The 13,435-nt window shown below is 40.7% G+C and overlaps 1 protein-coding gene and 1 long non-coding RNA gene across 3 annotated transcripts; both read left to right on the forward strand.

Moving 5' to 3' along the window:
• Window positions 1–822: 822 nt before the first annotated feature.
• On the forward strand, window positions 823–2,589 carry LOC147333133 (uncharacterized). Its single transcript, XR_015128946.1, has 5 exons — window positions 823–927; window positions 1,170–1,315; window positions 1,392–1,473; window positions 1,562–1,673; window positions 1,748–2,589. It is a non-coding gene; the product is annotated as an uncharacterized LOC147333133 (long non-coding RNA).
• Window positions 2,590–4,581: 1,992 nt separating this feature from the next.
• LOC147333134 (GRB2-related adapter protein 2-like) lies at window positions 4,582–10,372 on the forward strand. Of its 2 annotated transcripts, none has more exons than XM_086290746.1 (6): window positions 4,582–4,661; window positions 6,364–6,476; window positions 7,706–7,797; window positions 8,150–8,269; window positions 9,004–9,196; window positions 9,901–10,372. In XM_086290746.1, exons 2-6 carry the CDS (start codon window positions 6,399–6,401, stop codon window positions 10,078–10,080), a joined length of 663 nt encoding a protein of 220 aa, XP_086146872.1. In that variant the 5' UTR covers window positions 4,582–4,661; window positions 6,364–6,398; the 3' UTR covers window positions 10,081–10,372. The 2 variants fall into 2 exon arrangements, with proteins under 2 accessions (XP_086146872.1, XP_086146871.1); XM_086290745.1 differs by lacking the exon at window positions 4,582–4,661 and adding an exon at window positions 4,676–4,833.
• Window positions 10,373–13,435: the final 3,063 nt, after the last annotated feature.

The raw sequence follows: 13,435 nt of genomic DNA on the forward strand, positions 1-13,435 counted from the left end.
CACAGAGAGGGCGACGTGTGCAGAGTTTCACCTTAAATAACACAAAATCCTCTAGTTTGGTGCCAGAAAACAGCACTCGGCACACTGAGTTAACCAAAAAGGACAAAAAAGGCTGCAGACTGGTCACTGAGAGCAGCTTTTACTAAACAGCCAGATTTGGATATGTAGAAGTGATTCGAAATAGAAGTACAGGTCATACGTCCCATTCTCTACCCAAACATTTCCAAAACCATCAGATATATGCTTACAGCTCATAACCCTGTATCATATTTGATTTGTGAGTTTTTGTGAGTTTTTCACATTGTCAGTGTGATTTATGCACCTGTGCTGAGGAAGGCAGACTCATCCTGAGTACATGATGTCAGTCAACACTATGAGACCCATAGAAAACTGCAGATTTGGGTCCAGTTTGGATCAAACGCCCCTTGCTATCTGGAGCAATGCTCAGTAAATGACTGGTTTCTTTTTTTTTTTCTCCTATCCACTTCACTGGTTAAATTGTAGGAAAAATATATCAAAAGTGGGATATCTGCTCTTGTGAGGTAATTTTATAATACTTTACATCGATATTTATAAGTTTACAAAGTGGACGTAAGAAATTATTTTTGTTGGCGACTGGCAAATAACAAAATGGTGCATTAGCGCCACCAGCTGGTATGGAAAAGGTCGTGTTTGTAATCAGCACACCTGCTTTATAATTGTTTGGCTAGACCAAGTAACACACAAGGGGCAAATACACTAAAATAAAGCTCATGACTAAATAGACAATGACGCCAACCAAACCCCAAATCACCCCCATGACATGCAGCACATGGTTTGACCCAATAAGGTGGCTTCAGGATTTAAGGGGTCTCAGGCAGCTCACAGGTGTTCCCTTTGTGTCATTTGGGAGAGTCTGCACCTCCAGCCACTTCTGCAAACGTGGTGGTAAGTTTTAAAAAAATTTGAGTTGTTTGTTTGACTCTGTAAATGTAGTTTTTGGGAGGTGGGCTCACTAAAAGTCAAATTTTCTAACTGCTTAAGTGTCTGATTGCAAATGAAGTGCGTCTGTGTGGGTAGATGACGTGTTGGGCCTAATCTGTTCTCGTGGGCATGTGTGGCTATACCTGTAAAATATAGTTTTCTGGCTAAGTTATGAACAGTCATATCTGACTCTTTTATCCCTGCAGGTGAAGCACTTCATGGAGGATTCCCTCCCTGATGGCACCTCTTCTCGTCGCCGTCTTTAACCTTTCTGATGCTTGATTGGCTCGCAGATAAAATCAGAGGGGGACATGGTTTTACACTATAAATGATGAGCTCAGCTTCAAAAAGGGTGAGGCACTGAATATCAGTGTATAAATTGGGGACTCGCTGCTGTTATATCTCTGACTCTTTGTGCTTCTCTGCAGACTCCAAGCCCTGAAGACGGTTGGTGTAAAATGGACGAAGAGACGAGAAAGATTTCTACTACAGTGAAATGCCAACTCCAGCGTAAGAGGCTAAATGCTGATTATCAAGTAGAAATGTACTGGCTGTAAACTGGTTTGTTAAAGGCTGAGGCTTGTGATTATGTGTTCAGGTGGTTCACAGAACAGCAGTTGCAGCGCTGCAGAGGAGCTCCTGAAGACCAAACATGGGAGAGTTTGCTCTGAGGATGCTGGAACTTCACTGGAAACTTCTGCATTTGTCAAGTGAGTTTAAAAACTGAAGCCTCAATGGTTTAACAGATCCTGGTTTGATACATCACACTTGTTTCTTCCCACAGATGGCGTCCATGGTGCAGGCGATGGACTAGCACATCAAGGTGGCTTAAAGCAGGACAAAGCCCCGGTGATGCTTTCACAAGACCTGCGCATACAACTCCAGGTCCACTGGCTCTCAAATGGCTATTGTCTGCACTGCATTTCAGACTTCCCCAGGCAACTGGGTCAGTGCAGCTTCTATCTACAAAGGAGCAGAGATGGACGCTTCCTGAGCCTCCCACACAGGAACCGCATGTTATCATTCAGATGATCGCGTGTTACATACAAGGTTTTTTCTGGTATCGGTAACTTGAGGTACCTTCCTCAGCCAGGAGACGAGGTTTGGAGCTCTACGTTTAGCACTTAATACTCTCCAACTACTCTGTGGTTGGTTTCAGGCACTTACCGAGTCCTCTTAGGTTAGGATTAGGCTCTTATTCCTCTTTGGTTAGGAAATTGTATTTTTTTTAGCACTACATATCGCTCTAGGTTGAGTTAGTCTAGACTCTTCCTTTATTGAACAAAGGCACTTACCGAGTCCTCTTTGATTAGGATTAGGCTCTTATTCCTCTTTGGTTAGGATTTAGGCACTTAACCAGATCCTTAGGATTTGGCTCTCCACACCCCTCCTCGGCTGGCATGAGGAACTCCAGATTCCTCCATGGTTGGTTTGTTACTCTGCTGCTACAAGACACTTTGTATGTAACTGAGATACCAGCGGCTTTAAAACTGCTTTGATGGCTCCAGAAAGAGACCATGCTAGAAATGCCAGACCTGTCTCAAAGCTTGTGGAATCATTTGTGGCCATGTTGCTGATGGAATGGACTGTCTATGTTTTGACTAATAAATAATTTTACACCACTAATCTGCTTGAGTCCTGGAGTTTACTAAGGTGGCTGGTTCTAAAACAAAGATCGCAAATCAGTCCAGCTCAACTTGTGGCTCAATTACATGTCAGAGTTCGGTCTGTTACCTGTTGAAACTTAAACCTACTTAACTGGTCTCCTCCCACCAGTGTTTGCTTTGTCAGATTTCTGCTGCTCTTCTTTAATAGGGGGATCTTGGGCTCTCTGAGAACCTTCAATGATGGAGAACTGCATTCACTTTAAACAGATAGTTGTAGTGAACTTGGCAAACTAAACTGCCTCAAGCTGCAACTCAAAAGGGTTTTAATATGGTGCATGAGTGCATAAATTTCCACTGTACACAATGAGGCTGGAAGTCCAAGCTGAGTGCACATATGTAAGGCTAATGTGCAGCCCCACCACTAGTGTAGTTTTGCGTTCTTGGTGAGCTGTCGTGACAGTCTAAACCTAAAAGTAATGCTTTGGTAGTTGCTTCCAAGAAGTTTGCCTGTCAGTGCCATTTGCAACACTCGGGTTATCTTTTCCTCTAAAGGAGTCTAAAACACTTAGACGTTAGGTCAATGTGCTACTAAAAAGGAAATCTGAAACTGTAATATTCTACAAGTGAGTAAGCAGAGTAGGGGAGGAACAAAAGCAGTTCAGTTATTTTGGGTTGAAGTTGTAAAACTGAAGTTTTCTCAGATTTGACTGGAGCTTCTAAACTAATGTTGAATTAAACAGTTTCGATTTCAGTCTTTAACTCAAACAACATTTAGTTTCATGGTGGCGATCGTGGCTCAACAGCTGGGAGTTTGCCTTGTAATCGGAAGGTTGCCGGTTCGAGCCCCAGCTTGGACAGTCTCGGTCGTTGTGTCCTTGGGCAAGACGCTTCACCTGTTGCCTCCTGGTGGTGGTCAGAGGGCCCGGTGGCGCCAGTGTCCGGCAGCCTCGCCTCTGTCAGTGCGCCCCAGGGTGGCTGTGGCTGCAATGTAGCTGCCATCACCAATGTGTGAGTGGGTGGATGACTGAGTGTGTAAAGCGCTTTGGGGTCCTTAGGGAGTAGTAAAGCACTATACAAATACAGGCCATTTATTATTTAGTTTCAATCATCTAGACATCGAAATGCTTTTAGATTTCGTCAACTACATCTAAAGGTATTTGTGTATACGTCTGTACTTGGGAGGCTTCCCCTGAAAACATCTTGCACAACATTAAATGCAAAATATGTCCACGTGTCTATTTATGAGAAACAGGAAGCTAGTTATACAGTTTCTAACCTTACTGCACAAGGAGCTTACTCCTGATTGGATTACTTCCAAATCGCCTTTCTATACCACTTAATTAGCTCTAATTGGATCTCACCCTACAAAATATTTTCATCTCATTCTTATTTGCTGACTGAAGTGTCAGAACATTTTTTTAGTTATCTTCTTGTTTTCGTCAGCAAAAAACAAATTTGTTTTAACAAAAATGATTGGTCAACAAAACTTACACTGCTCTGTACTTCCTGTTTTTCTTCATTCGGGTCCTTTCAACATTATTTAAACAGAAGCTTCAGAAAAAACATCTAAATTCAGTCTGAGGCTGCTGAGCTGTGAGACTTGGGCTGTGGGTGAATAGTCCAAATAGTCACTTTACAATAGACAGATGTTATTTATGACTTTTTTTGTTTTTTGCTATGAAATTGTCCATAATGTAATACGAAGCATAATTTTATCACAGCAGCATCTTCAGAGGTCAGATGTGGGTTTACAGCCTGATGTTCAATGAACAATGAACAAAAAATATCCTTTTTTTCATCTGAAGGTTGTGAAATTCTTTCATTACAGCAGCAAAAAATGAAAAGCAAACAAAAAATGAAGTAAATGAATAAAAGGGGGATGTGGTTCAGTTATATGAAACACAATGTTACCAAACAAACATAAGAAACCTACTTAACTGATCCTGAAGCCTTCCTTATACATATACTACAGGTACCTCATCCTTGCACCCGCACTCCCCACAAGCAGGTGGTAGTAATACACCTAACTGCCAAAAGGAAGAGGAGGAGGAGAAGAAGAAGCAGCCACGCCCTTTCATGCCACCTGCAAAGGTCTTTATCCCTACCATGACCTCACAGATCACTGGTAACTCACAGAAACAAAGAATGTAATAATTTCTGTGTAACCCTGCAGGCTGAAAGCGTGTGCGTCATCTAAACAGGTTAAAAGCATGATGGTAAAAGTTTGACTTTGAGTAGCTGCAAATGAAATAAACCTGTGCAGGTAGGTGACCATGTGTGGCTGCCGCCATGACAGTCAGTGACTTTTGTTTGTTTAACTGATTCTTCATGCGGACTGTTTGCGCTATGGTATTTTTCTGTCACCTCTATTTTAAGCTCCCAACTAAGTTTGTCCACTCATGTTCTTGGGTTCAAATCAATCTGCCCACTGGTTTGGGTTAATGGTTTAATCTACAAATATTTAGCCCCCATTTAACCTCTAAACCTTAATGAAAAAGCAGCAACAGCTGGAAAAGTTTAAGACGTGCAGCGATTGACGCAGGAGTATGAAGAGCATTTTACAACTCTGCAAATTACTGAATTTAAATATGTTTTTTAAATTTGTTTGTTTTTTGAGGTTTTCATTGGAGATTTTCCTCTAATAACAAACTTGTCTACCTTGTGCTGACCACCATGCCATCCTCTAATCAGTGATGTTCATTTACATTTTTCCATTCAAATATCTTAATTATTTACAGCAGGTCTCCCAGACATGGATTGATGGGAAATGGGTGGAAACATATGTGAACATACAGTATATAAAACAAAACCGGTTTATACATTTTAATGAGTTTGGAAGTCAATATTTGGTTTGACCACCATTGTTCTTCAGCACGGCCTGAACTCTGTTGGGCCGCCTTCTGGTAATTTCTTTTTCATGTGTAGTTCTCCGGGCTTCTTGAAGGACATTCAAAGCTCTTCTTTGGGTGTTTCTGCCTTTTCTTCTGGTCTCTGTCAATGATGTTGACGTCTGTGGAGGCCGATCCATGACTGAGTTTGTGTTCCTCTATCAGAGTGTGCTTTTACCACATTGGTGGTGTGTTTGGGATCACTGTCATGCTGATCCCAGCTGGTATTATAAAGTGGATCAAAGTGGCCACACTGCACACAATGCTGAGATATGCTTTTAGGAATCGCTTGTTCAATTCAAAGAATTGAGAGACAAAAGCCAACAATTAAATGACTCTAAGCACTATGTGGCAATGAGAAATTAAAACGGGAAGAAACCTCTGGCAGAGCCAGGCTCATGGAAGAGCAGCGATCTGCCTCAACCGGTTGGGGGATGTGTATGCCTGTCAAACTGTGTTAATAGATCAGCAAAAGAAATGAGAACAAATTGTGCTTTTCAGACGGGTGGCTGGTAACAAAGTTCCTAAAGATGTAATTTAAAATTGGTTCCTTGCTAGGTTTTCTGTTAGTTGTAGACACAACACTGGCTAACCTCTTGAGTTAGGAGGCTTTTTATACTTGAATGATTCATAGGGTTAGCATTAAGTGGCTTAGCAAACAAAACTTTCCTTTGAAACTGGTAAAAGAAAAGACTGGAAGTGAGTGTAAAAGCAGCCAATGTCAAAAGACAAATTTTGAAAAACCTTCAGAAAGCCTGAAGAACCTATTGCTCAAGACCGCTTTAAAAGTTATAAAGTCTGAGTGCTTTGAAGACAATATAAAGAAATGCAGCTGGGTTGAGACTTTTATCGAGGACTGTTTACTGGAGACCTTTCTCTGATTGAGCCGCTTGTTCTGTTCGCAGTCTTCTAAACCTTTCAGACGCTTGAGCCCCTCCCAATGGAAGCCAAAGGAAAGTTTGACTTTAATGCAGTAACAGATGATGAGCTGGGCTTCAAACAGGGCGACATAGTCAAGGTCAGTGCGTAACTTTACTCAGCTGTACACAGTTTTCATTAGTGCTGTTGTGCTTGTCTTCATAGTAAAGGTTGTGCCTCAGCACTACAAGCAACCCATTTAACAGGCGCAGCTTTTACTTTGAAGGCAAACTCTCTCCTTTACCAGTTTGTGTGGCACTCTTCAGTTTCACAGCTGCTTCGTGAGTATTTGTAGGTAAGTTGCAATCGAGGTGCCAACCTGTGGGTTACTACAACAACCAAAGCAACTCAGTGAAGAGCTCTATACCTCTTTGTGACCAATTCCACCCAGTGACTAAGAACAACCACTGGTCAGTATGTACGACTCGTTTTTTAGGGGTTTCCATCAGCTGGTAGTATTCCTTTTTTTTTTTTTTTTTTTTATATTTATTAATAAAATACCTACTCAGCCAGGGTTCCAAGTGAGGTGAGTTGAGCTGAAAATGTGCTGTCAGCAAACTGCATGCCACTGATTGGTCAGAGAGTGACATCACTGGATTAGCCATGAGAGCGCCTCATTCACGACTTTTGAAACCCCATCCATCCATCCTGATATCCATCCATACTTTTGAAACCCGGCAATGAAAATGGCTGCACACAATCAACAGGTACACCATCACATGGTACGCATTCCCTCAGTTACTATGTTGTTCGTGTCACATGATGTCATGGGAATTTTGGGCCGGGTTGCTATAACAACACCACCAACACAGAGGTGGTAATTTAACTGTAATGGAAAATGACCAAACGCCAAGTTGAGGTGAGTAGGTGCTAGTGGAAAAGAGGCATTAAATTCTAACTCGGCATTCCTCCCATCTTTTATATACAGTCGATGTATGTTGCATGTTTGAAACCATGGCAATCGCCACCTGCTGGCCAATAAAGAGTTCAGGTGACTTTCATTTCTACAGGTTACCTCCAGTCTGTCCCAGCTTCTCAGTTTAAACTGTGGTTTTGTTTCTTTTCCTGTGTTATTTTTCATCATGTTCTGTTCTGCTTAGCTTGTGACTCACAATTTCCCCTTTATTGCAACCGATAATAATAACCGCTTTCCCTGCTTTCATCACAGCAATCGGACGTCACTCCCACAGATGTCCGACTGTGTTAAATTTAAAAACTGTCTGGGATGTTGTCTCAATATGTGGGTTGATGGATGGGAGGTTAAAATGTGATGCAGTCCAAGAAATCTGATACTCCTGTATGAAGTTTTATCTTTTCGCATCTGGACAGATTATACGTTATGACAACATCTGGTGTAAAGCAGAGATGAATGGACAGGAGGGGCTTGTGCCACGTAACTTCCTTGACATTCATTTTCCAAGGTAAGAAACAGATGAACAATAATCCGCTGCAAAAGCAGAAATCCTTTTCATTCTGTGTGCAAACCATTTAAAATGACTACAAAGCAGGAATGAAGAAGATGCCCTAAAGTCAGCTGCACATTTTCCTTCAGTAACACGAATGTACCTGAAAAGTCTCAACATTTTCACACTTTTGAGCTTAGAAGTTCATTTAAGGTCTTAAAAAGCCCAAATTTAGATGTTAAAATCGTACAGGAAAGGCCCAAAGGCAGGATAGTTTTGCTCTTACAACACTGGCTGGTAGGTGTGTGTACTTGCATGTTTGATGCATGTTTGCATCAGATAGTCATGAGCACAGGACCTGTTTCTGCAGATGGTTTCGGGAGGATGCCACTCGTGGAGATGCAGTGGAATTCCTGATGAACAAACACGTGGGAGAGTTTGTGATCCGAGGGTGTCGGACCAGCCCCGGAAACTTCTGCATTTCTGTCAAGTGAGTCAAGTGTGTCTCCCAACTAAGTATTACACACATTACATTGTACCTGATCATTTAGACCTTTTTATTGCCTTAAAAGGGAGAAATAAATACAGTTCATAAGGCGTTTATGATAAGGTCACACTGGGGAAAATGGTGGTAAAAAAGAAAATGATTCTGTTTGCTATGAACTGCCACTCGCAGTTTCCATCTTCAAATTCATTTCTGATACATCAAGACGGTGTTAAAATGGAAATAAAACTGAGTCAGTCTGCTATTAGTCTGCAATTGAATGGGGTCAAATTGGCCGTTGTGTGCAATCTGGTTCATATAATGTGGTGATTAACTTTGATAAACTGGCAAAAATCTCACGTCTGTTGCAGTCTGCACACACAAAAATTGACTTTAACTACTTCCATTCAGTGTCCAGCCAGAACTTTCTAATAAGGATGTATAATTTTGAAATGTGTTTTTAATGTTGTGAGACAGACTTAAAGTTCATAAATTCTCAATTTTTTATTTTCAGTTCAAAGACATTTGTTTGTTTCAGTTGTTCTAAAGAGGTTTATGTAGTCAAATGTCAACCATTCGCCCATTCCCTGTGTTCTTTTCCTCTTAGCATTTTACTAGCATCATTTTTATTCGCGTTTCTGTTACTTAACTGAAACTAGGTTTGAAATAACGTTAAGTATAATAAACTTGGTGTGAGTGATTTATAATAAAGTTATTCTGACTCTTAAATCTGTTCTCAGGTATGAGCAGGGCATGATGCATTACAGATTGCTGAGGGACAAGAGAGGTCATTACTTCCTGTGGAGCGAAAAATTCACCTCTCTGAACAAACTGGTGGACTTCTACAAAACCAACTCAATCTCCAAAAGCAGGATAATCTACCTCAACGTCAATGGGAGCCTGGACCAAGGCGGCCCCTCCGATGATCAGCCAGTGAGACATGATTGCTTTTATTGAAAACCTCAGATTTAAAGAGCAGTTTATGACAACAAGCAAGTTACGAGGCATGCTGCTTCAGTCAGTTTCAATTAAATAGTCCAAGAACATCAGTTGTCTCAAGGTGCTTTACATTTTAAGGTAAAGACCAGTCGATACCCTATGAGGAGCACTTGCAGGATGGAAGAATTCCCTTTAGATAGGAAGTGACATCCAGCAAATGCACGTTCAGGGAGGGACCACCGTCTAATGTGACCAACCAGCCAGTAACTGAGGGAAGACTCACAGATACAAGTTTCAGGCATCTCTCTCACTCCTTTCACTTAACAGGGTGGTGTCACATGTTGGTTGTTTTGTTTGCGCAGTGAAAAGTTAAAATGGTGCCAGCATATCACATCTCGCTTATTCAAATATTCCAGCGTTGCAGCTGTCAAGTCAATTCACTTTATGGAATTAACCTGAGAGGACGAGAGAGTCCGTGCACTTTCAAACTCTGTTAGCTTGCCTTTTGATTAATTAGATATTTTTGATAAGGTGATCACACCAGCAAACATTACAACTTTAAACATGTGGAACACCATCGAAGTGTAGATGCAGCACAGGAGGGCTGATCGGGATGACCTCATCCAGCCTAAACTGTGCAAGCCTCATCAAGAAGTTGTCTGTCGGGTATTGATCAGTGTTTGTTTTTCCTCCCACAGACTAAGTCTTGTTTTCAAGTGATGGCGATGTGCGACTTCCCTGCTATACAAGACGACGAGCTTGGTTTCAACGCAGGAGACGTCATTGAGGTGCTGGATATGTCTGATCCTTTTTGGTGGAAAGGGAAGCTGAAAGGAATTATTGGACTGTTTCCTGTAAATGCCACGAGACCACTGTGAGGAAATCCACCCCTGATGCTTTTACTACACCTGCTTACACTCGGACTCGGCCTGCAGGTGCACCTGCCCTCGATTAAGAGTTTCTAAACCTTAATGAAAAGCAGGCTTTTAGATAATATGCTGCACATCAGCCTTCAACCAGAGGAGTGAGTCAGTACAGCTTTTTATCTACAAACGAGCAGAATAATGATGAATGTCTGCTCATGTTTTAACACATGGATGTATGCCCTACACACACTTTTTTTTTTTTTTTTTAACCTTTTAAATAAAACATTTTATGTCCAAGATTAAATCTGAACTCATTATGAGGGGAGAATTTTTTCACTTTTCTTATTACAAAGTTGATTCCTGTCAAATCTATCCTGTGACATTCCCTGTTACTTATTTCCAGCTGATAGACTGTACATTGAAGATGGAAATGGTTGGTGGTCTGAAAAGTGAATTCCTAAAGCTGCATTCTTTCTAATGGCCACCAGGAGGCAACACCTGCGTTTGGGGGGGAAAAACAAAATCCTCTGGCTGTATTCTGTCTTCTGCCCCATCCATGTTTTCATGGTGGAAACAAAAACACAAAGGTTACAATGTGCTTGTTAAGTGATGATGTGACAGCCCTGTATTTATAGGTCCAAGCATCTCCTTCACTGAACAATGGCCTCGTCTTTTAAACACATCGAGTGGATAAAGAGAGAGTAATTTATCTGCAACCAATCATGTCCCAGGCACCACAGAAAATAATATTCTCTGACTGACTTGGTTAAGGAGCTGAAGTTTACAGATGTAGGTGCAGGAGCAGGGCTTGCTGCTTGTTTCCATTTAGTTTTCTAGCAGATAAGCAATTTAATGTTACTTGATTATTATTATTTATTTATTTTTTGTTAGCAAGATTTAGTATTTATTTATTGTCATTGTCAAGAACAATGAAATTGCGTTTGGGGCTTCCATACAACCCAAAAAAAAAAAAAGAAGAAAATAATAAATACCCCTTAAAACCCAAGTGTACATATTTAACCCAGTGTGACTCCAATGCAATAAGACAATCCTTAGCAATAACATGAGAACATGACAAGTAGTGTTCGTAGAAATTCAGACAAAGACCTGAGAAACATGACAAAGTGCAACAATGCAACCCATTCAATATTATTGTACTGTGAGATATGATATCAGATATGATAGTTATCTATTTAAGAAAGAGGGGGGGCAGGAGGGGGAAGAGAATAAAGATATGATGCACCAATGCAGACCAGTTCATTGCTATTAAGAAGTTGGATATGGTTACCTTCTCCCTGAGGGCAGCAGATGGAAAAGGTGGCGCGCAGGGTGATGTTGGTCCCGCAGGATACTGTGCACCCTCCTCAGACAGCGAGTGGGGAAGATATTGCTGATCTCTGGCAGACTTGTTCCAATAATTCTGCCAGCTTCCTTCACCACCCGCTGGAGTGCTTGCTGATCGGCTTTGGTGCAGCTGGGGAACCACACTAGATTATACCAAAAACTCAGCAAGATCAGTTTTATAAAAGTGTTGTTGAGGTGAAGTGTGGACAAACAAAAGAACCCATCTGACGTACATCAAAGTCACTTTACTTAAAAATCAGCAAAGGAAGGGGGGGCATTTACATAAGTGGAAGTTCTCTACAGGCTTTTAGTTACTACTGGGCCCAAGAAAACACAACACATGCTGTCAAAATGAATCTGTAGCACTAGTAATGGTACTATCAGCTTATTTTATTGCATTTTGATTGTTTAGTTTTCGGAAACAAAATAAGCCACAAAATACTCAGAATTTCAATTTTAAAAAGTTATGGCACACCTAAGGAAAGCTAAATACTAAATGGAAACATGAAGGTTTTAACATGTTACTGTATTTCATATCTTACTGTAAACTATATGTGCATTTTTTTGCATGGTATTAACCATCCTCACTCCAGTGGAAACATTTTTGAGAGCTGTGCTATTTCTGGTTTCCTCGGACAGAATTGTGCAGATGCACACTTCTCTCTTCCAAAAGCTGTCATCACTTTCTCTGCTTCACCTGGAGGTAAACTCTTTTCTCATATACAGAAATTTGGTGTGCTGAAGATTGCACAAGTCAGTTGGTTCAGAATGCCCTGATATGATATTCACAGTGGTAAGAATAAAACAGACTGGTGTGCGCACCTTATAAATCTAATGGGGAATTTCACGTCCACACTAACCAGAATGCTGCAGAAGAATAAGTGATGGCCAACCACAAACCAGTTTCTCTTAAAGTATTTCTTCTGGCCCATTCTGCATTTATCATCATGGTCATTTCTATTATTTTAGTTGTATCCAGAATAGGTTAGCCTGAGGTTGGCTTTAAAAAAGAAAAAATGGAGATTGACCCTCGATCTTGGGACAACCAAACTCTTGAAAAGGTGATTATGAAAACATTCCTTAGAAGTTGCTTCAAAGTAAAGGTTAATGGGCAGGGATAGCTCAGTAGGTAGAGTGATTACCCCATGATTGGAAGGTCGGGGGTTCGACTCCACTGAGCGGCTACCTTGAGGTACCCCTGAGCAAGTTTCCGTCCCTACACACTGCTCCCTGGGCGCTGCATTGGTGGCTGCCCACTGGGTGAATGGGTTAAATGCAGAGGAGTAATTTCCCTACGGGGGCTAACACATACACATAAAAAAAACAAAAACATTAATGCATTGCTTACCTCCCAGTGGATATAAATAAATAAGAATATGAAGAAAGAGGCCGACGGCAGCTTTTAATCCACTGCTTTGATTCTGCAGCTGAAGATGGATAAATGTCAAACTGTGAGGCTAACAGCTGAGGAGCACTATGACCTCACCTCACTGCCTTGTGGAAGTGTAGCTATAAATAAAAGAAGTGTTTATTTAAAAGGCACAATGAGCCTGCAAACATACGTGAATTAATTTTCATTTTCATGTTCAGTTATTTCAGATATATTCATAGATAAACAGTGAAGGTAATTTAAATTTACAGAAGAAAAAATAAACCATGCAAAGGGCTGAAAACTCATCTTTGCGGTTATTTAAATGTTCAACAAAAGGAAGAAGAAAATATTTTATTTTCATTCTTTTATGTAAAAATGGTAAGATTGATTCATTTCAAAATAAAATAAAAATATGTAGTTTATTGTTTATGTTTAAATTTAGGTTTTTCATTTGTTTTGTTAACTTGTGGCCTGACCACTTTTCTCAGTGGATGCATACACTGACCATTGTACATTTAAAAAGGTTGTGTATGTATGTTATCTAATAATCTAATTAGATTGGTAATCTAATAATTGTATTTTTCTGTCCATCCACTCCCTCCTCTCCTGGAGCCTTACATCCTCTCTCAGGAGATTTTAAATCTCACCCTG

This window comes from Aulonocara sp. 'chitande type north' Nkhata Bay, linkage group LG4 (assembly GCF_057382095.1).
Source record: "Aulonocara sp. 'chitande type north' Nkhata Bay isolate Kocher_YH1m ecotype deep benthic linkage group LG4, A_spYH_male_GT1.1, whole genome shotgun sequence".
Classification (NCBI taxonomy): Eukaryota; Metazoa; Chordata; class Actinopteri; order Cichliformes; family Cichlidae; genus Aulonocara; species Aulonocara sp. 'chitande type north' Nkhata Bay.

Coding starts and splice junctions, on each gene's coding strand:
- LOC147333134 (XM_086290746.1), top strand. CDS start 6,399: ATGGAAGCCAAAGGAAAGTTTGACTTTAATGCAGTAACAGATGATGAG. Junction 7,798..8,149: donor CTTGACATTCATTTTCCAAG/GTAAGAAACAGA, acceptor CTGTTTCTGCAG/ATGGTTTCGGGAGGATGCCA. Junction 8,270..9,003: donor AACTTCTGCATTTCTGTCAA/GTGAGTCAAGTG, acceptor ATCTGTTCTCAG/GTATGAGCAGGGCATGATGC.